This window comes from Citrus clementina, unplaced genomic scaffold (assembly GCF_000493195.1).
Source record: "Citrus clementina cultivar Clemenules unplaced genomic scaffold, Citrus_clementina_v1.0 scaffold_8, whole genome shotgun sequence".
In the NCBI taxonomy this organism is placed as follows: domain Eukaryota; kingdom Viridiplantae; phylum Streptophyta; class Magnoliopsida; order Sapindales; family Rutaceae; genus Citrus; species Citrus x clementina.
This window is the reverse complement of record NW_006262022.1, coordinates 2,055,863-2,076,803: the sequence shown is the minus strand read 5'-3', so window position 1 is coordinate 2,076,803 and position 20,941 is coordinate 2,055,863. Positions and strand designations below refer to the sequence as shown.

At 35.1% G+C, this 20,941-nt stretch overlaps 5 protein-coding genes across 7 annotated transcripts; 1 reads left to right on the top strand and 4 right to left on the bottom strand.

The window, feature by feature from the left end:
• The first annotated feature begins 2,491 nt into the window (after positions 1-2,491).
• On the top strand, positions 2,492-3,064 carry LOC18035359. The gene has a single exon (XM_006422761.2). The coding sequence runs from the start codon at positions 2,576-2,578 to the stop codon at positions 2,915-2,917; it is 342 nt and encodes a 113-aa protein (XP_006422824.1). The 5' UTR covers positions 2,492-2,575; the 3' UTR covers positions 2,918-3,064.
• A 77-nt stretch (positions 3,065-3,141) lies between these two features.
• LOC18034384 (dual-specificity RNA methyltransferase RlmN) lies at positions 3,142-6,265 on the bottom strand. The gene is made up of 8 exons (XM_006422760.2): positions 5,941-6,265; positions 5,648-5,810; positions 5,286-5,396; positions 5,061-5,195; positions 4,165-4,269; positions 3,902-4,071; positions 3,689-3,788; positions 3,142-3,434 (listed from the first exon to the last, which is right to left on the bottom strand). The coding sequence occupies exons 1-8, from the start codon at positions 6,036-6,038 to the stop codon at positions 3,189-3,191; spliced, it is 1,128 nt and encodes a 375-aa protein (XP_006422823.1). The 5' UTR covers positions 6,039-6,265; the 3' UTR covers positions 3,142-3,188.
• Positions 6,266-6,656: 391 nt separating this feature from the next.
• LOC18034543 lies at positions 6,657-10,201 on the bottom strand. The gene is made up of 4 exons (XM_006422759.2): positions 9,978-10,201; positions 9,228-9,480; positions 8,224-8,284; positions 6,657-7,374 (listed from the first exon to the last, which is right to left on the bottom strand). Exons 1-4 carry the CDS (start codon positions 10,043-10,045, stop codon positions 6,770-6,772), a joined length of 987 nt encoding a protein of 328 aa, XP_006422822.1. The 5' UTR covers positions 10,046-10,201; the 3' UTR covers positions 6,657-6,769.
• Positions 10,202-12,420: 2,219 nt separating this feature from the next.
• LOC18035098 lies at positions 12,421-15,162 on the bottom strand. Of its 3 annotated transcripts, none has more exons than XM_024179462.1 (4): positions 14,606-15,162; positions 13,305-13,575; positions 12,997-13,211; positions 12,421-12,860 (listed from the first exon to the last, which is right to left on the bottom strand). In XM_024179462.1, the coding sequence occupies exons 1-2, from the start codon at positions 15,134-15,136 to the stop codon at positions 13,405-13,407; spliced, it is 702 nt and encodes a 233-aa protein (XP_024035230.1). In that variant the 5' UTR covers positions 15,137-15,162; the 3' UTR covers positions 12,421-12,860; positions 12,997-13,211; positions 13,305-13,404. The 3 variants fall into 3 exon arrangements, with proteins under 3 accessions (XP_024035230.1, XP_024035231.1, XP_006422821.1); XM_024179463.1 differs by having other exon boundaries at positions 12,421-12,857; XM_006422758.2 differs by lacking the exon at positions 12,421-12,860 and having other exon boundaries at positions 12,914-13,211.
• A 369-nt stretch (positions 15,163-15,531) lies between these two features.
• LOC18035236 (DNA polymerase kappa) lies at positions 15,532-20,564 on the bottom strand. The gene is made up of 12 exons (XM_006422757.2): positions 20,368-20,564; positions 20,022-20,194; positions 19,279-19,452; positions 19,022-19,145; positions 18,831-18,931; positions 18,596-18,682; positions 18,203-18,298; positions 17,932-18,052; positions 17,447-17,575; positions 17,038-17,129; positions 16,643-16,754; positions 15,532-16,490 (listed from the first exon to the last, which is right to left on the bottom strand). Exons 1-12 carry the CDS (start codon positions 20,456-20,458, stop codon positions 15,757-15,759), a joined length of 2,034 nt encoding a protein of 677 aa, XP_006422820.1. The 5' UTR covers positions 20,459-20,564; the 3' UTR covers positions 15,532-15,756.
• Positions 20,565-20,941: the final 377 nt, after the last annotated feature.

The window sequence follows — 20,941 nt, the reverse complement described above, 5'->3', positions numbered from 1 at the left end:
TTAATTTATAATTATGAAAAAAATAATAAAATTTTCATTATATAAGCGGTAGATCAAGGTTCTGCACCTATTAAGTACCAATTTTACATATAATTTTGTTATGTATTTTTGTTATTTCTTATCGGCCTCCTACTGTGTTAACTACAAATTCTTGGATAATAGAAATATATATACACACACACCCACATGATAGTACTATGTTATTGTCAAATGTTATGAAATTTTTGCAATGATATAATTAAGTATGGCCTAATTTAAAAATGCTCATTATTTTTTGTTTGAATTAAAGCTCGTTAATTCATATTCAGTGAAAAAAGAATATTTTCTATTTGACTAATCAAGGATTACACATCCATGTAAACAACTAAAATATGTCACGTCACGCCATTGTCTGGGTCGAATTCAAAAAACGGTATTCGCATGTTTTTCACCAATTCTTTCGTTAGAACACGAAGTAGTATACCGACTCTTTTAACAGAAAATGTAGTTGGATTTTTATGTTTCACTATAATTTTTTATTTTTATTTTTTTCGTGTATTGATTAAACAAAAAATGATTAGTTTGAAATATTTAATTTTTTCCTCTTAAATTTGAAGTCAATTTTCCAATTTGAAATATAGATAATTATTTGTTATGGAAAAAGACAAAAGCGTGCATAGATTCAAAAATTTGAGAAATTAAAAAATAATTTGAGTGACTCCATATGCCGTCCATGGTTTCAACCACCAAACTTTGAATGCAATAGTTTTATTAGTCCTTCAACATAACAACCATTGCGTCACCGAAAGCAGAACCTATTAATCCCTTCCAAAATCGTCCGTTAAAAATCTTGATTTTTACATTTGTAAGTACAAAGTATAAAAGATAATCAATTAAATTTTATTTGTACTTTAATTAGTTTATAACAAACTAAAGATTCATATAGCATTTGATCCTTATGTTATATTATAGCATACCATTTTATTTTACTATTTACTTCACCTTCTAACTTCTTATTTGTATATTGTAAATTGTTAATTATTTTAATAGTAAAAAGGAGTTATAAGTATTGTAGTATTTTAGCTCACTTTCCAAAATCTCAATACACCCAAACTCTCAAAACTCTAAAACAAGAGCTTATAATTTCAAGCTCTCTAAACTCTCGCTGAATACAAGAAAACTCTTCTCAAATTTGGATGAGCAAATGAGGGAATGAGCCCCTTTATTTATAGCCAAAATCTTGACTACTAATCACGTATTTTTTCAATTATTTATTATTTTTCAAATTCAAAATTGTAGATATTCTAAATATCAATATTGACACTCAAGCAATCCGATGAATCTAACAATTTTGTGACAACAGATTATGGAATGACAACAGATTATGGAATATGTCATTGAAGGGTTTACAATTAAATGTTCCGTTTAGATATAGCATAAAAGAAATTAAAAAAATAAAAATCTTGCGTTTCTTTTGTCATCCATTCGCATTCATGAAAAAAATTCGTATCATCCATAGCGAGGCTTTTTACTTTTTGTTATTTATTTATTTTTCTTTTGTCCTTAAAAGTAATATTTTTACTGAATATTTTGGCAATAAAAATTATTGTGAAATCGTGGGTGTAGTAAGTGTTTTAATGTGTTAAGATAGCTCCACCCTTATAATCGATAAAAAATTTTTAGGACGTTGACTCCCAGCAACCTCAAAATGTATTTTAAAATTTGCTCTTATGTTTCCGATCTTATCTTGTTGGAAATGACTAAGAATTTTTTTTATTATTATTTTTTAATCGTGCAACATAAATTGGCATTATTTTACAAACACGTGTTAAAATTGACTAAGAATTATGGTTTTATTTGGTTTTAAGATATTGCATCTTTTAAACAACATATGTTATTAAAAAAATTAAATTTCTAAAATAAAAATTAATATTGTGTAATAAATATGATTTTAAATAATAATTTTGATAAAAATAGTAACAATATTATAAGTTTTTCATCATATAAGTCGTGGATCAAAACAAATTAGCTCTCAGGACATAGAGCTAATATTTATCAAATATTTTAATATTATAACTTTGTAGTTATATCTATCAAACCTCAATAATCTAGAGCCGCCAAGGCAATCAAAATATGCCACTAACACGCCACCACCAAGTCAAATTTGCTTTCCATTTCAATCGCCAACTGTAAATGAACCTGTCCAATACCATCCAAGTGACAATAGAATTAGGCAAGTTCAATTATTAAATTTTACCCCTCTTGTTAAAAAACTAAATAACGTGATAATTGTGCACGCACAAGTCAGATGGTCAAACCAAAAATGATCATCTTTTTTCCCACGGACACCGTGTTTCGGGCACTAGAAATAGCCATGACTTTCAATTGCTATCTAATTTGCCAACTGTAAGCACCAAAGTCAAAAGGATACATTATGTTTGACAAAAGCAAAATTGTATTTATCCCAATATATTTATCGAACCATTTCATGGTTATAAATACATGAACTTGTTCATAATACTTTTGTCATAGGCAAACCAAAACTTCATAGACTTTGAAGCTAACTCTAATCAAAGAAGGAAAAAAAGAGGTTATAATGGAAGGGCTAATTCCATATCTTGTCCATGCGATGAAGAAGCAAAAGCCACACCACAGCTACCGCAGCTTCTCTGTGGGTTCGAGTCGTAGCTACCATTTGTTAATCGGAGGAGACTCGTTTGAGGGATCTTCCCACCGGCGAGCAAGGTCAGATTTTCAGCAGCCTGCTGTGGAATTTCCAGGGCAACGATCCGGAGCTGAATTTATTAGTGGCGCTATCAAAGGTTCTGTAAATGCTCCTTCTCAGGCTATTGGTACTGGCTCAAGGTTTAATTCTTGTCCTCAGCAGATGAACATTGAAGCTAATAACTTCTTGAATTTGAGAAAGAAAATTGCTTGAGATTATTATTTATTCATGTAATTTATATTTACGGTGGTCAGGCTCATTGAAACCAATTGTAATGATGGCCACATAACCTTTCCGTAGTTGCAATTGTATAGCGTGTTTGGATTGTTATGAATAATGAACTGTGAAATTTGAGATTCATTCATCATTTGGGCACAGCCGAAAAACACAACCACAAAAACACAAAAAAGAACATAAATAAATAATAACAATAATTATGAAACAAAAATTGGAGATAATGAAGTGGGTCTTTGGAGGAGTTTGACTATCTAATACAAAGATCTTCAATATCCGTCACTGGCGGGGTACTCTTAGCAGACATCTTATCAGGTAGATTCACCACCAGCTGACCACACGCGCCGCTTATATCCTGACCCATTTGCTTACGAACCGTTGTCCGGATATTATAGGAGCCCCTGAGAATTTTCTGAAAACTTGATACTTTATTGTCGCCGGAAGTTCTGAATTGACTGGCACTACCAATTGGATTAAAAGGTATCAAATTCACAACCTGCTTCACAAGGCACTCGGTCAGAAGAAGATTTAAGAAAAAGAAGTATTGAGTGATACAGCTGTAATGTACTGATGATCATAATATGATCATAAAAAACATATGCTAGACATTCCACAATACGGCTAAGTAATCAAAAGGAGAGAGAGAGAGGGTCAATGTCAAACTGGAAAAATTGTGCAGTTCCGATCAAGCAGAAATGTAACATAAAAATGTCTTTCGTATACTCCCAGCTGTTAAGTTCAAGTTCTCACCACTTGAAATGTCTCTAGCAATTTGCCAAGTTGGTGAGCATGCTGCTCTTCATCATTCACCCCATCAAGCATGATGTACTCGATAAAGATCTTTTGCTGACTGAAAAATTGAAATACCAAATGAGTTCTAAATGAGGCTCAAATGATTCCAGGAAAACAAAAGAACAATCTGAACTTAATTAGTGGGAAAATTAATGGTAAATATATGCCTACCTGTTCTTTTGGTATTCCTTAAGTGCATTCATGAGCTTTTCCAAGGGAAAAGCTCGAGCCGCGGGCATTATCTGACAACGGACATCTTGAACAGGTGCATGTAGGGATACCGCCAAGTTCAAACCAGGTAGATCACTATGAAACTTGTTGATAGCATGAACAATACCAACCTAGAGAAGATAAATTGCGATTGGGATGCTAGTCAGCCAAGTATCGTCTACATTCATGAGCCACTAAAACATGATGTTAGTTTGTGCACTTACTGTTGACACTGTTATTCTCTTTGGGGAAACCTGAAATGGCAGTCCTGTCATGATGCGAACAGCTTCTACTAACGCAGCATAATTATTCAATGGTTCTCCCATTCCCTGTTAACAAGACAGAAAATGAAAAGCGTGCATTAATTCCATCTACATTAGAGCACCAATTTTGGACAAAGTTGCACCCTCGCTTTTGTATAATATGATATCAGAAAATTGTATCATTTAACTAAAATAAAGGGAAAAAAAAACATAAAAAAGAATAAAGAGGGAGGAAAAAGCATTAAATCTTTTGAAAGCCCATTTGTATTGCAGTCGACTGGAAGCACATCAACCCATCTTAACACAGAGGTAAACTCCAATAAGGGATGATAGAGAATGTAGTTCTGTTACTATTATTTATGAAGGCATTGCTGATTGCCCACTATGAACTGCCCTAGCACAATCATATGCATATTAATAGAAACAGGATGGACCCATATAAAAGAAGCTATTAACGAAAATCTGTTTTTTCTATTTACATGTATGCTTCAAAAACTCAAATAGAAACTGCTTATAATCAAGTAATTCAGGAGGAAATAGCAAAAGCTAGATGCTTGAGTGAATGCGAGCATCAATCCATGATGCAATTTTTTGAAAATGTCTCTACAGTAATGAAAGTTCGGCTTACCTTCACCTCCTACATAATCAAAATTGGAACTTTAACCTACCCCAAACCAACCCCAGGCTGCTCCTTCACTATTTGAGCCAAAGCCCCAAGGTGAGATTTGAGAATTATAACCAAAACCACCGTGTCAGCCTCAAAATGATACATAATAACTCATTTTACACATTCAAGGACGTTTATCTGATGATTGATACAGTAAAGATACAACTCAGCAAATGGAAAACACAATTACCATGAAAACAACATTGCGTATGTTTGACAAACGGGAGGCATGAACCAGTTGCTCTACAATTTCTCCCGACGACAGATTGCTTTTAAATCCCATAGTTCCCGTAGCACAAAAATTGCAACCCATTTTACAACCAACCTGATAAACTTCAAACTAGTTAACAGGGGTACACCTAAAACAAGCTCCATTGGTTTTAGTTTTCAGTCCAAGAAAAATGCTTCATGTTACCTGGGATGATATGCACAAGGTCGATCTTGGTCCACCAGGACGCGGCTTCCCATTATACTTCCCCAAGCTACTATCATATCTCATTATCACAGCCTCCACAAAACCCCCATTCTGGCAATCCATCACAACACAAGCTGAGATACATTACTAACATCATAGATAAAATTGTAATAAGCAATATAGAAGACACCAATTAAAACTGCTTTTTGCATATTTTATATAATATTAGCTAAAATTGAGTGCAATTTGCTGGTGAAGCACTTTCTAAATAAGTGCTTTTTCAGAAGAGTGCTTACACTCAATTTCTGGAATAGCACTTCCAAATCATCCTCATAGAATCATAACTTGTTTGAGGTACCTACCTGCAACTTGACGAGGAGCTTGGTGGTGACGTCATCACTGGAGTCGACGACGGAATGAAGAGTAGAGGTGAGAGGCTTGAATTTAGAGCGAAGGAGGGAGTAAGCCGCGGAGGGCAAAGATGGAAATTCGTCCCATTCACAGTTAGGGTTTTCAATCACGTACCTATACTCATCATCATCATCAACCATTCACAAAGCAAAAATCACATCAGACTCCCTGAGCTCCAAAATTACTAGTAAAAGAAATTTAAAAAAAATGTGCAAAAATATTGAATAAATAAGCAAATACGTACTTCCAGATTAAAGGAATGAAGTGCTGTTTGATTCCGGCCTTTTCGAATTCGGCTCTGATGATTCCGCCGTCGAAGACAGATCGATAATCATATGTCATTTCTTCTGTTAATTAATTCCTGCGTTTGATTAAGATTTCTTAAGTGTAAAGATTAAGACCGAGCGATTTGTCTCAGCTTCTTCAAGCAGCGGTTTTTCCCTTCTTCACGTCAGAAGCCAGAAAGTTTTTTTCCGGCGGGATACGCGGAACGACGTCGTTTGTCGATTGTAATATAAGCTAATCAAATTCAGCAAGAAACCACGTCGTTTAGAGGAAAATTAATTTAATTGAACGAATATGTAAGGAGATTAAATAATTCATTGTTACTTGGTAAATTAACAGCATCAGCAAATAAAAATTTAAATAAAAATTTATTATTTATTTAAAAAATTATATTAAATAAAATAAATTATATTACTAAAATGTATTTTAAATAATTCTTTTTTACAAGAAATATTTTGTTATTTTTTATAGTTTTTTTATTTAATATTATATTATTTTTATCTCATTATTCTTAGAGAGAGAAAAGTGTTATAATTATTATTATCATTTGGATTAAAATTTTTTTGATTAACATAATATCAAATTTTGAGGAGATTAAAGAAAACAAAATCCAATTCAAAAAGGTCGTCAACATGAGTAGCACCCATTAAAAAAATAAATAAAAAATAAAAAAGATGGGAAACCTTGCACCGAAATGATATTCAAGCACAATATATTGGGTTGGGTGCTAATTTCATAAACAAGTGCAGTAATGCAAACTGAAGTCTACTCTTGAGAGCAATTTTTCCTTATGAAGACAGGAGTGCTTCTAACTTGGCAATCCGATCCTCTTCATCCTTCGGGGTTGGACTCCGGTTAGCCTCCTGAAACAGATCATGCTTCCACTTGTCACCTTGAGTGCCACCCAAGTGAAACTCTTGCCTTCGGTCATATCTATCTCTACCCCTATAATCACCAAAACCACCACCACCTCCACTACCATACCTTTGTCTTGATGGGTAGCCAACCCTCTGTGATTCTTCCCTGTTTGCCAATCTCTCTCTTGTAGGTGGTCTATCATATATCTCTGAATGGTGGGAATTGCGGCTTCTATCCTCCCTTCTTTCACTTCCTAATGGAGGTCGCTCAGCAGCGCTGAGGTTGACTTGCTCTAGTGCTGTTTTATCGGCATTTTCAGAGTCCAATGGGATCTTCTCTTCTCTAAATGCACGTCTTTTTCGGGCAGGTGCTTGTAGATCAGCTTCCAACTTGTGGAATCCATCATGGCTCCAAACACTCTTGTCATCACCCTTAGCTTGCGCTTTTTCATCTCTTTGCCGTGTATCATAAGATTCTTTCTTGTCTGATGCTCCTTCATATTTCTGATTCCTCGAATCCCTCCGCCAATCACGCTCTTAAAAGGAAAGATATTGTAAGTGATATGTGGTTGAGACAACAAACAATGTTCAAGCTTCCACTAAAGTATTAATAAAGGAATATCAGAATATAAACTATTCCTTGTATCTCAATGACCCCCCTAAAAAATTAATAAAAGAATATCAGAATATGAACTATTCCTTGTATCTCAATGTCTCATCTCTCAATGTCTCATCTGACACACCACAAGCACATTTATGGGCGTTTTTAGTAATCAGAATGATCTAGAACCAGAAAAAAAAATGGGAATACGAATAACTTGTTTACTTTGCTATAGGAATCAAAATTAAAATGAGTTATATTGCTATAAATGTGTTAACTTTATCTTAAAATGGGAATAAATTGTTGCAAGTTGCTAAAATGACCTTAATTGATTATTGTCATCATTTAATATAATCATTGTGACTATTATTATTAACAATAATTATTTTAATAATAGTAATTATTATTATTATTGTTGTTGTTGTTGTTGCTGTTGTTATTGTTATTATTATTTTTAAATGGGTAAAACGGAATTTTCAATTTTCACCCAGGGTACAAATATAAATTCACTCTTCATTCCCATTCTCCATTCTCATTCTCATTCTCACCTCCCCATGGAAATGAGATTCTCATTCCTCCTTTCTAAATTTGTAGGGCCATCACCAATTGCATTCCCATTCCTTCATGGTTTTTGCAGCAAACACTACTAATAATTCCCATTTCCCATTCTCATTTCTTAATCCCACCACAAACACACCATTAGTTATAGAGTAAGAAACAAAGGGAGCAATTTGGGACCATAAACGGGCCAAAAAAAAAAAACAAAATGTAGTTCGAAACTCACCACCAGCAGCTCGGCGACTGAAGCTTCTACCAACTTGCCCGGCATTACTACGCTCATCGTGCTGTAATAAGACACGCACAGGCAAGCCTAAGATTGTTATTTACAAGGAACTACTTGTATAGTTCTAGGCACGGAGCCGAACAAGAATCCTGCTACATCAGCCCAGAAAAAAGGTTTGCATACACTGAATAACGACCAAGTAATTAAATTCAAAAAAAATACAGCACGTTTAATTGACCAAATGATCAATCCAGAGTGCAGAAGAATTTTTATGTCAACCTGGATACAAGGCTCAATAAACTTTGGGACACGCTGTATGCAGATATTCATACAGGTAACCATCTACATAAGAGCAGGGAATAATTGCGTTCCACGTACTTAATCTAGTATGCTTCAATGGTCCCAATCTAGAAGATAAATATATGTCTTAATACCATAGACTTTCAATGGAGCTACTCATTTTCTGTTAAGCAACCAGCAAACCACAATTTTTTCACTGCTTACTTCCTCCACTCTGTCAATGCGCTGCCCTAATATGAGTTAATAGTCACATACTTTAATTGTTTAAATCATGCTTTTCCATAATCTTTCCATTCTAGTTTATTTCTCATGAAAGCTTCCAATTGTGGTGCAATTTCTTAAGAGTCTTATGACTTTGTTCACGCCAACCCCATTACTTTCAAATATGGAGATAGTTAAATGTACAAATTTCATCCAACCAGCTAGAATTCATAGCCAGCAAGACTCTAGACTGACACACTAAACTTACATGTGAAACACGTACTGCCACTACCTAAAGGGTGGAAACCAGCATAGCCAGGAACTATTTGAACTCATCTTTCTCTAAGAGAAACCAGTAATATCTTGTAAAGAAAACATTTACAGATTTTTAAAATATGCAGCAAGTCCATCACATACTCACCATATAGGCAAACATCATGCAATCAATAAAGAGAAGCACACATAAAACATGAATATAATGAATATTCATACTGAACAAAAACCTGAAAAAAAGATTGAGACCGAGGAGCTTCAGTTGGATCAGAAGAACCTTTTGCTTGTTCGTGAAATCCATTAGGTTTCTTGTCAGAATCTTTAGCTAGAGACCCACTCTCACCCTTAGAATAAGGCACTGACGGAGCCTCAAGTGGTACTGCAGCTTGCAGCCGACGGCGATGGGTATGATCATTATCCAAATTATTGCTACTGGGTACTCTCTCTGCTACAGGTTTTCCATCCCTCCGAGACCTCTTAGGACTAATGCCACCGATGATGATAATAATAATTGAAGGAAAAAAAAAAAAAAAAGCCTCATCAGGATTTAAAAGCCTCTAGTCACTAACACAAGTTACCCAACTCTGCCAACAACTCCATTCAAAGTTAAAATGAAAATCCAACCCAAGCATAAAAATAAATAAAATAATATACTTTCATGCAAAATATATTGATTTGTAATTCAAATAGCCTGCCCTTCTCGCCTTAAAATAATAATCTTCTAATGGTTCTTGCAGTTGAGGAAAAAAATTCAAACTTTCAAACACCATTGAATTCCCATTAGTTTCACCTACCCAATTTCAACAAATAACCAAAAACCCTTAAACGATAGGTCATTATCCATACGTCAACTCCATTTATTTACTTTTTCCAATTAAGGCTCGCCTCTAAACATGAAACCCATTTGCAGTTCATCATTATATAACCATTAACATACAATATAAGAGAACATAAATACAAAGGATAAGTAAAACGGACACCTGGGTTCACGGTCGAATCGAGAACGGTGTCGTCTGGAGTCGGAATCACGACTCTCCCGTCGAGACATTGGCTCAGTTTAGACTATAACTGGGGAATTGAATTAGGGTTCTGTCAGTAGTATCCTGATACCGTGATAGTGAATTAAAAGGGGAGAATAAAAAATGCGAACTCTATAAGTCTTTCCAATAACCCGATCTCGTACAATCACCTACTTGTTTTTGTATTTTATTGTTTGAAAGATGCGCTCTGGGCCATACGATGCGGATTCTAATCTTGAAAGTTAAGTTTTTTTTTTAGTTGGTCAAATCATTTCCATATGATACGTTTGGAAGATCGGATTGATTAGATTGTCTTTTAGAATTAGATTGAATTAAATTTAATGAGATTAGATTTGATTATATAGATCCCTCTATCTTACATGTATGTAAGATACATCCTCTCACATAAATAGCACGTGAATCCCACACATACACTGTTCATGTGAGGAAGATGTATCTTACATACATGTAAGATAGGGATTGCTTGATTATATATATGTGTGTGAGTGTGCGCGCGCGCGCGTGCGTGTGTGTATGGACAAAACAATAGTGCAAATGTGGTACTATACCATAATTACACCCAGTCATTAGATCCAGCCACAGTTGTCACCATAGCTAAATCAAATGGTTGAAAATAACTGTGGTATGATATCACAATTGCATCATAGTTGGATTTGTATATAATGCTATCTTTTGTTTCATATAATGTTGGATAGAGTTGTATTAAATTTAATTTAATGAAATAAAAATAAGTATTTAGTTAGTTTAATTATTTTTAAATTATATTACTTATGGTTGAATTTAATAATTAGTAAACAATGTTATTATAAATAAATAAATGAATATTTTTATGTTTAATATTAAATAATAGTTTATATAAATTATTGAATTAAAGTCTTGATATTTAATCCTAGATTAAATGCAAGCTTAAATAAATTATTGATATTAAAATTGGCCAAAAATAAGATATGAGAATTAGACTTACTTAGACCCGTGAAAAATGGGACTAATAGAATAAAAAAATTTATCCTGAAAATTAGTCTAGTCCTACTCTTGGCCCAGCAACCAAACATGCCCTTAGTTTATTAAAATGGATTTACATTGTCTCATGAATTGATCTGAACTATATTCTGAATTTTGATCTAATTATTCAATTAATAAGAAAATAAATCTTAACCATTCAATTTGATAACCGTGTAAACAAATATTAGGAAGATCAATATAACTCAAATTATAAGAAGACTTCAATCCAAATCATAATTTTTCTTTAACATTTATTAACCTTTTTTTTTTTTTTGTGTTGTTAAACATTCATGATTGAATAGATGAAGGCAACAAGTAATTTCATCCAATTCAGTGGCTTAATTCTCGCCATAAGAGAATCATTTTTTATTTAACAATTGGAATCAACTTTGACCGGGACATATCAGTAGTATCTGAGCTTTTAATAATGGCATCCAAAAAAGAAAAGATCGAGGCTTTAGAGGTTAGACTTGGTGGAGTTCAAGATCAAATGAGTATAATGGAAATAGGCTTGGAGAAATTGCGTCATATTGAAGAGACCATCAACAAGCTACCTGAAGTGTTGCTTACCACTAAAGCAAGGTCCAGCAGAAAAAATGACCGCAGCGACCAATTCAGTAGTAATGAGGAAGACCATCGCAAATGCATGGAAGGTGGTCCACATGTGTTCATATCCAAGACAACTAATTTTGAGTTCCCAAGGTATTCGGGTGACGACCCAACAGAATGGTTTAATTGAGTCAATCAATTATTCGAATATCAAGGCACGCACAAAAAGTACCCTTGACTTAATTCCTCCTAGAAGGAGAGGCTAATCAATGGTGGCAATGACTACACCTAGCTTACAAAGAAGAGGGGAAAATAGTAACATGCGATGCTTTTAAGGAAGAGCTTTGGGCACTTTTCGGTCCTTCCGAATGTGAAGATTTTGATGAAGCAAAAATTAAGTAGGTGGGTTAGGGATTATCAAAAAGAGGTCGAGAAACTAGGAAACAAGGTACAAGGCTGAACACAAAAAGCACTACTAGTAGGAACTTTCATGGGAGGACTTAGAACTGACATAGCCGATGGAATCCGAATATTCAAACCAAAATCACTCAAGAAAGCATTGTGCATTGAACCTTGAGAACAAGGTTCTAATAGAGGAGGGCTATTGATAAGCCACGACACGCACAAAATAGTCCTGTCAGAAATTCAAGGCAAATGTAGGAAGTTCATGGGAATATGGATGTGATGTCATCTTAATCCAAGTAGTTAGATTAACGTTCACATGTTTGCATAAGAATAAGTCGTGAAATTTAGTTAGTTAATTGTGATATGTTAAAGTAGTAAGTAGTGTTTCCGTATCAATCTTGATCTAAAACTTTAGGAGAAGTGGGTCAACTTTATTTATTATATTCCATCAACATTCAATGAAGGCAACAAGTAATTTCATCCAATTCAATGGCTTAATTCTCATCATAAGAGAATACTTTTTTATTTAGCAATTGTAATTAGCTTTGTCTGGGACCTATCAACCTTTGCCTTGCTAAGCAAGCATACCCCCAGATGCTGCAAATCTGGAATTCCAAGCACTTCTCTAGGAACTCCAAAGCGTACGTGATTTCGGTCCTTCATTTTTTTTATTTTTTTTTTACCTCTTCTTGGTGGATGTTATTCTTTTCAATAGTTTTGAGTGCTTGGCTCTTGCTGCATTCACTGGATTGAAAAAGACCTCTGAGATCGAGTTTGCCATGCATCATTTCTGGGCGGTATGACTCACGCCTTTTTTTCCCCTATTATGCTTTACCTTCTATTTCACGTTCCAACAAGCAAAGCCTACTAGGAAATGATGAATAAAGGGGAAAATATATGTAAAATGTGGTATATATCAGTTGAAGGCTGAAACAAAAAATGCATCTTCATTTGGTAAAATAGCAGTTAAGAGAAAGTAGCTTCAAAGATAACACAACTGTACTTTCAAGCTTTGGTTTGCTATCATGGATTTTGGGTAAACCTGAGTTTCTACAAGCACCAATAACCGAATCATGTATGAATCAGATGCCAACTTGAAGCAAATGCCACTTTGAAGATGAAGGTCATACAACATCTCTGACCAAGACATAAGATGAAGATGAATCATCTTATGTCCTACACAAGTCCTTTTACTTGTTTAAGCTTTCAGTGATGTACCTGTAATGTGAAATAGAGTACGGATTGCAGGCAATTAGCTGATGAAAAATTATGTTTTCTAATAGTTTTATTACTTTTAAAAAAATGCCTTACCGATAATGTTTGGGCTAGGTCAGCAAACTCGATTCCGTTGTACTGCAAGAGTCAGCAACTTCTCTTGAGAAGATGTTCAAGCAACAAGATCATTGTGGAATCAATTCTGTGGTATGAACCTACTGCACCATTTTAGTAGAAGTTCTTCAACATTAGCATCCATCCGGGTCCCTATTCCACCCCATATTAACATGTGAGCCAAGTCTCCCATTGTTGAGCCAGTCACTTCATGCACAACCTTGAACCCAATTCTTTTGTAAAACCTGACAAGCTGAGTGAAGAAAATTCAGATCCATAATTATATACACATTTAACCATCTAACTGATTATTACATCTAGAAGATTAAAAGTTAAGAGTGGATGTTGAAATAAGTATTTGTTATCTACAGTTTCTAGATTCTTGAAACTTTAAAGATAGCTCATTGTAAATATCAACATGGTATTTGTGTCTTGGGGTAACTTTAGAATCCAAATCAATAAGTATTATTGTGCTTAAAATCTAGTAAAGGCGGTTATGTTAAGATGTGTATACTCCAAATGACATGGAGAAAGGAGAAGACATGGTAAAAATAACTTACATGATCATGGACTTCTTTATATGGGCTGATGAACTGAGTTGACTTGTGCATGCCACTTGCACCACACATTTTATATAACTCATTTTTTTACCACAGAACATAACTACCTTACCTAGCTTCTTAACACAATAACTATGAAATTTGATACTATGACAAAACACAACTATTGTAACAGTTCAGCCTGATAACCAAGTAAAAATTGTCTATTTTATGTTACATATCACAACTATTAATAGTCTAAGTTCTACAACTAGGTAAATATTTTTGTTCACTTGCATACACATTCTTTTTAATGACCTTCATACTAAAAAGATATTATTCATTTTGTCACTCTTGGAAGCTTGGCACACGATTCTTTCACTCAAAACATTTGCTAAGTTTACAAGACCTAGTACGTACAAACTTTTAGGCTTGCCTTTCCCAGATGCAAGATGTCAATATCTATCCCTAGGATCTTGCATACTAGTGTGAGTCAATAAATTCACACACTGCGTTTAAGACAACTTCGATACCAACTGCAACAATACTGACCTAACAACCAAATCGATATTGTCCAATAGGATTTCACATCTTTCACGACCATGAATTTTGAGCTTCAAGCTTGCATTCTACTATCGCACAAACAAGTTCAACACTCATACAGTAACATTACACAACTCTAAAAGTAATATAATTTCATCAAATAACATTAAAAATAGACTAAATAATGGGGACAGCAAGAACCTTGGTATGGTAAAGATCAGAGTCATTGATGGCCAGCAACTCAGCAGTTGTACACCCATAATCATATCCATATCTAACAGCAACAGCTCCAATGAACAAGCCGATTCCAAATATTGATCTTTCCATGCCCAAAGTCTCTCTCTTCAATCTAATAGAGTCTAAGTGAAGAACTCTTCCTTTTAACCAAACCCTTATCAGCCCCTCAGCCCTCCCTAGCTCATTATCTGTTTCCAAGCTTTTTGCTGTGATTCTAAAAAAGGGTCCAAGAGTTTGAAGCTGGAGGTCAAGATTTTGTGCTTTTGATGATGCCAATACATCAGACATGGTTGGTATTGCAGCAGCTTCTTTAACTTCGGTCTTAAGCTCACTTGGGGTGGCGGTTTTCTGCAGAGAATTCAAATGGGCTTTTGGTTTAATTAGTGAAATTTGGGAAAGCGGAACCGTTAAAGATGGAGAGATTAGCGTTTTTGCAGGAATTCTTGGATTTGGATGAGAGCATTTCAATTTTGGGACAGCGCACAATAATTCCATTTGTGCTTCATTTGCTAAAGCATTAGTTAAATTCAGCCGTCTTATCCTTAACTAGATAGACTCGCAACTTTTAAGTTTTAAATGAATGACACGTCGCAAATGCCTCCTGTCCTTAAGCGTACCCGTGCACGCACAGCCAAACTTTTTAGGCACAGCAAGTTGCCAAATTATATCAATTTTAGGGAGAAGTCTATGTTACGGCTTCTGTAAGTGACAACATTCAATGGGAACTTCCACGGGTGCTAGAGGAGAGAGAAAGAGGTCCCAATGCAAGGCGATGGAAATGGGAAAGCTCGAAGCTGTTACTTGCAGCTTCTGCACCGTAGCCATGTCCCAATTTTAGAGGTGCAACATGAGACAACTTCAAATTCAATGGTATTTGAGACGCATAATAATAATATAAACCATAAACGTTTTATTTGCGAAACAGCCTTTTACTACTGAGGTTTAAATAAGAATACATTACATTTTTGTTTAGACACATGGGGCTGAGACTAATGAAATAAATACAATCAACCAATTCTTACAACTTTGAATTCTTCTATGGTGTGCGGAAACTGTATACAAATATATTCACAGGGATAGCCGGCTAGGAGTAGAATATATACAGTGCCATAGAGCTAGAAGTTTCGGTTTCTCTTAGCAAAGAACATGTCAATGGGAATATGTGTGCCTTCTTTTTCAAACAACTTCTGTTTCTTACGTTTTCTGTGGCTTGCGATATGATCCCTTTGGGTCCGGACACACCTTTCCCTATGCGTAAGAATTCTTAAGTCACTGCCTGATTCCTCCTTTTGAAGCCTCTCAGCAAGATGAAAATCAGAGTGCTCTTGCCTTTCCTCAATAAAAGATGGTGGCATCTCAGTTCCACATAGTGAACACTTGTAGTCATCCAGCCAGATAAATTGATCTTTCTGATTGGATGAAGTACCGACCTTATTGTCTGGGGTAATATCCTTATCCACTTCCTCAACGCCGTCACAGCAGCTACCTTCTTCCTGCCGCAGGACCAAAGAATTTCCTTCCAACAATTGAGACACTTCATTTTCATGAATTTTCTCCACTTCGCTTATTTTGTTGCTAAAACTACAATTCTCATCATTTAGATCTGGTAAGCTGTTGTCACAAACTGGATCTCCAAATTCATAATTATTTGTTTCACTGACATCGAGTGAAACACTAGTCTCTTTATCGTCTATCAAATAGTCATCGTTGATATCTGAACCCAAGGAATTTTGGTCACCCACGATTTTCTTAGAAGCATGTCCTGAGGTCATGAAGTTGGTGAGAGTTTTTTGTGTAGGATCAGATGGGGCGCGAACCTTGTCTTCATTGAACTGAGTCACTCGTAGGCCTGAGTAAAAACATAAATGCTATAAAGTTCAGAACTCTATAAGGTGCAACATTAGCAATTCACATCTATCTATGAGTATGTGGGGATCACAAATCAAATAAATACAAGTCCACTGTGTTAGACATAAGATAAACCAAAAGATGAAATCCTACCAATGAGTCTTAAAGAAACAGGAAGTTCAGCCTTAAGCAGCACTGAAGCATGTTTTAAGATGTCCTCACTTGAGGAAATATACTTTTGTAAAGTTACTGCTCTGGTTCGGACCTGAAGATTGCAGGGGTCATTAAGATCAGGAGCATGAATAAAGAACTAATGATGACATCAACAACAGGCAAGAAAAATTTAGAATAAGAAATAACAATGGCAAACATACAAAATAGTGTTGAAAGGAAGCTTGATAATAGTTGATATGTAAGGATCCTCATCAAGAAATAAGAATTGCACATGAGCACAAACCTTAACCAGAATCATTACCTATAATTTTCTTCTTCTTTTTTTTTCTCTTTTTTCTTTTCTTGACTAAGAAGCAATAAGGATCAAGAAGTACCTCAAAAGATGCTGTTTTCAGTTTAAGAGTTAAGGTTCGCCCACGAAGACCCTCCTTTTGCATGTCAGCAGACAGCATCTCTGCAATTTCAGCTGCAATATGATGTTTATAAGGCTCACTTTCGTGGAAACATTCAGTAACTCAGACAGTTAATGATTGGAACATCATATTAAAAATGCTAAATGTTTTGCAGTTATCATTTAACTTAGATAAAAAATAATGATGGAGCATTAATCAGACTGAAAAGAAAACCAACAGCTCCAATTAATCAGACTGAAAAAAAAAAAAAAACCAACTAACAGTTCCAAAATTTGATAATGCCAGAAACAAAAGCAACAGCTCCATGTCAAAGCATAAATTATATGTTCATTGAAATAGGAAATAGGTAAAAGTTTCTGGAGTCACTTACCCAATTTCCGGTAAAGCAATGCTTTGTCTTCTGTCGCAGAAAAGGTTCTCTCGCTGCTGATACTTTTGCGGAACCTGGCTTGAGGGGTATTTGTACTCCCAAGCCCCAGACCCACAGAGAGAAAAAAATCTGTAATATTTAACCGTAAATTCAGAAAACCAATGAAGATGATTCTACCAACGCCCCCAATTTTGAGTAAACTTCTCTACGTGTGTGGACGAAGTTATTTAAAGATACATTCAAGTTGCGGACACTAAACAAGTCACATTATTAATACTGAACACTTCATGGTTACTTTTAGTGGGAACTTCAGAAAGGCCTTGTTACACCACATATCATTTTATTCATGACTTAATTTCTTGTTCTGTGTGGATCTTTGGCATAATATCCAACGGTAGCACTTCTCACTCCCTACCCAATAAAAAGAAATATCTTTTGACAATCCCAAAGTGGAACAAGCTGAGACAGCTGACCAGTCTGCTAACCTGCCGTTGAATGAGAAAACACCGCACAGAGTAAACTGCCCTTTTGCAGCATCTCCTCACAAGTATTAATTCCAAAAACATCTCTTAAAATATGTTCTGTAACCTTCCCAATGCCCCCAATCTGTATGCAGTTTGCAAGAATGTATATTAGACAGAAAACGAATCATGCGGTTCACATATCACATCAAACATGATATTTTGGGAACAAAGAATAATTTTAATAAAGATGGTGCAAAGTCGGCTTTAAGAAGTAAGTAAATAGCTTAAATACCTTTCGTATAGGAAGGGAGGATATAAATGTCATCACAGCCATACGGTCATTTGGTAAAACAAACTGTCCATTTGGCTTGTTTATGTCTGAGCAAACCTGAGGAAGCAAAATTTATCTTTAATCAGCAGTTGGACTTTCATCCGTTATTCCTTTTCTCCACCAAAATTGAACATAGGCATTTACACAAAGAGATCACTGCAATCATTTCTTTCAGATTTCCCTTATAAGAAAAAATTACTTCTTTTGGGAAATTCTGAAATTTTTGAGGATGGAATAAACTGGATATATTTCATTCAATATCATCACAGTAAAATTTATTGTGCTGTAAGAGGCAGAAGGGAATCTACTCAAAATAGAAAATTGCAATAATATTTAGAGAACGGACTAAGAGACCTTAGCAAGTAAACGGTTTGGCGCCACTCCAGCACTACATGTCAAACCAGCCTCTTCATAGACGCTGGTTCTGAGTTCTTCAGCAATCTTCATAATGTCAAAAGAACAGGGAAATCACAAAGGCCCATCAGTTAAAATACGTAAATAGAACTTCTCTATAAAAATGGAAAGAAAATTGAGGAACAGAGAAATGAGATAGGCTTAGAAAATCAACTAAACAATAATTCCAACTTACTTCTATACCACTGATGCCCCTTTCTCTGCAGACCTCTGTTATATCAAGGTATGCTTCATCTAAACTAGCCGCCATGAAGTTAGGATCATATTTGTGGAAAACTAATAGAGAAACAAAACTGAATTAACAGATATGAAAGCAATAACTTGATGCAGCATCCCGAAATTTTTCCTTCAACACATAAATCTAACCTTTTCTAGTTAAATCACTGTAATAAGTATACTTGGTAAAATCTGTCGGAACAAAAATTAATTCTGGACATAATTTACGTGCAATGAAACCAGGCATTGCAGCACGAACACCAAACCTCCGTGCCTACAGATTGATCATGTTCCAAACAACATTAAGTAATATATAAGAGATGTTGACTTAATCATCACATGGGACTCACAGATTTGGTATAATATCATTCATGATCCCCTTGAAACTTACAGAAAGCAATTCAAACCTCATAATTGGCAGTGCAGATCATTGACATAGTGCCAACAGCCATTGGCTTGCCCTTTAACGAAGGATTGCTCAAAGTTTCTACAGCTGCATAGAAAGCATCCATATCTACATGTAGCCAACTTCTTGACAGGTCACGTGTGGCTTCTAGTTCTAAAATTCTTTTATCAGCAACCTGCAAAAAGAATAAACCGGTAATTTTCACCAGATCCTCAGCACTAATTTCTCATCAACTATAATCTCAACCACAGGACTTTCTAATTTTCAATCCAAAAGATTGTTTGCACTGGTTTCATTCAACCATTTGCAACATGTTCCTCCCATTCATCTAGCAACCTACTAGTCCCTGATTAACAACATGAACACAATAAGATATTACCATCTGGACTTTTGGGAGTGCTTCTGTGAACTCTACAATTGGGCTTCATACAAGAAGTACTAATCTAGAAGTACTTAGAGCAGTCCCAAAACCACTCCCATACACACCCTTAAATATGAAGCTGAGGTGATTCAAGCTTCTAATCTTCAACTGCTACAAAATTAAATTACTAGCTATCAACGATAAGCAGATTGGTGGAGGTTAACCATTAGCTGCCAAGTATCAATCTTTCGAATTTAAGCAGAAGCACAACAATTACATACATACAACTACATAATTTCAAAGTTAGAAGCAATAAACTACTTTATAAAACTTAACGTAACCAATTAAACAAACAATTATGAACATATTATCTTCACAATAACCTTCTGATAATGAGATATAACCGGCGACGTAAGCTTCGCACATCGAGCACGCATGTGCTCAATTTTCTGCTGTATAAACGCCTCCTTGCGTTCCTCGTTTTCAAAATACTTGGATCCTTTGCTCATCTCATATACTACTTTCTGCACTTTCTCCTTATCAACTCCATCCATACCTTCAAAACGAGGCGTTTCATTAGCAACTAACGATCAAACTTAAAAAAAAAAAAAAATCAATCAAATACGTAACATTATAGGCTCTACAGAATTAATTCAATTTAATTTAATTTAAAACTGAAATTTGAGAGGTTTTGAATAGTATAAGATTCAATGACGTTTCAGAGAGTACCTGCTTTAGCGTTGGTGTAAACGGTGTGATAAGACTGCCATGGCCTTGGGTTTTCGCTCGACGATGCGCATTCGCCATCGCTTCGCTCCATCTCTGAGTCTCACAGCGACCGTCCCTCGACCCCCAAATGCTTCCTTAACACGGAGAGGAGGGAAAGGGCTCAGATGAAATTATCTACGGGTCAGAGAACGCGCGGTAAAATATCATTAACCTCCCCTTATATTTAATTGAACTATATTTGACTCATCTCAATTTGAAATTTTGCGTAAGCATCCTCTTGTAGGCTTGCACTTGAGGTGTCTAGATCTGCTTTATTAAAGTTTCAAACGAAGAGCGTACTAATAGGATTAAACAAAACAATTTTGTTTTTTTTTTTTAAAGTAAAATTTTTATACAAGTAAAATTCACAATTTGTAAAGACATAGAATAAAAGGTCAAAATATCAAATTGTGAGTGGCTAATCTCTAATCTCACAAAATCTACTATGAATTCAAATCAATTTATTGAGTAAATTATTTATTTTATTTGGTGGCACCATAATTTTTAGGTGGCATTTTTATTTTTCCGTAGAACC

Bases quoted from the DNA above. Each gene is read 5' to 3' on its own strand.
- LOC18034543 (XM_006422759.2), bottom strand. From the start codon at position 10,045: ATGTCTCGACGGGAGAGTCGTGATTCCGACTCCAGACGACACCGTTCT. The intron at 9,481-9,977 runs GTGTCCGTTTTA...CGGTGGCATTAG, and splicing joins CGATTCGACCGTGAACCCAG to TCCTAAGAGGTCTCGGAGGG. The intron at 7,375-8,223 runs GTGAGTTTCGAA...TTTCCTTTTAAG, and splicing joins CAGTCGCCGAGCTGCTGGTG to AGCGTGATTGGCGGAGGGAT.
- LOC18035098 (XM_024179462.1), bottom strand. From the start codon at position 15,136: ATGGAATTATTGTGCGCTGTCCCAAAATTGAAATGCTCTCATCCAAAT. The intron at 13,576-14,605 runs GTTCTTGCTGTC...TTCTTCACTCAG, and splicing joins CTGATCTTTACCATACCAAG to CTTGTCAGGTTTTACAAAAG.
- LOC18035236 (XM_006422757.2), bottom strand. From the start codon at position 20,458: ATGGAGCGAAGCGATGGCGAATGCGCATCGTCGAGCGAAAACCCAAGG. The intron at 20,195-20,367 runs GTACTCTCTGAA...CTCGTTTTGAAG, and splicing joins TTACACCAACGCTAAAGCAG to GTATGGATGGAGTTGATAAG. The intron at 17,576-17,931 runs GTTAGCAGACTG...TAAATATTACAG, and splicing joins GTTTTCTCATTCAACGGCAG to ATTTTTTTCTCTCTGTGGGT.
- LOC18034384 (XM_006422760.2), bottom strand. From the start codon at position 6,038: ATGACATATGATTATCGATCTGTCTTCGACGGCGGAATCATCAGAGCC. The intron at 5,196-5,285 runs GTAACATGAAGC...GAAGTTTATCAG, and splicing joins CCTTGTGCATATCATCCCAG to GTTGGTTGTAAAATGGGTTG. The intron at 4,270-5,060 runs GTAATTGTGTTT...TCTTGTTAACAG, and splicing joins TACGCAATGTTGTTTTCATG to GGAATGGGAGAACCATTGAA.
- LOC18035359 (XM_006422761.2), top strand. From the start codon at position 2,576: ATGGAAGGGCTAATTCCATATCTTGTCCATGCGATGAAGAAGCAAAAG.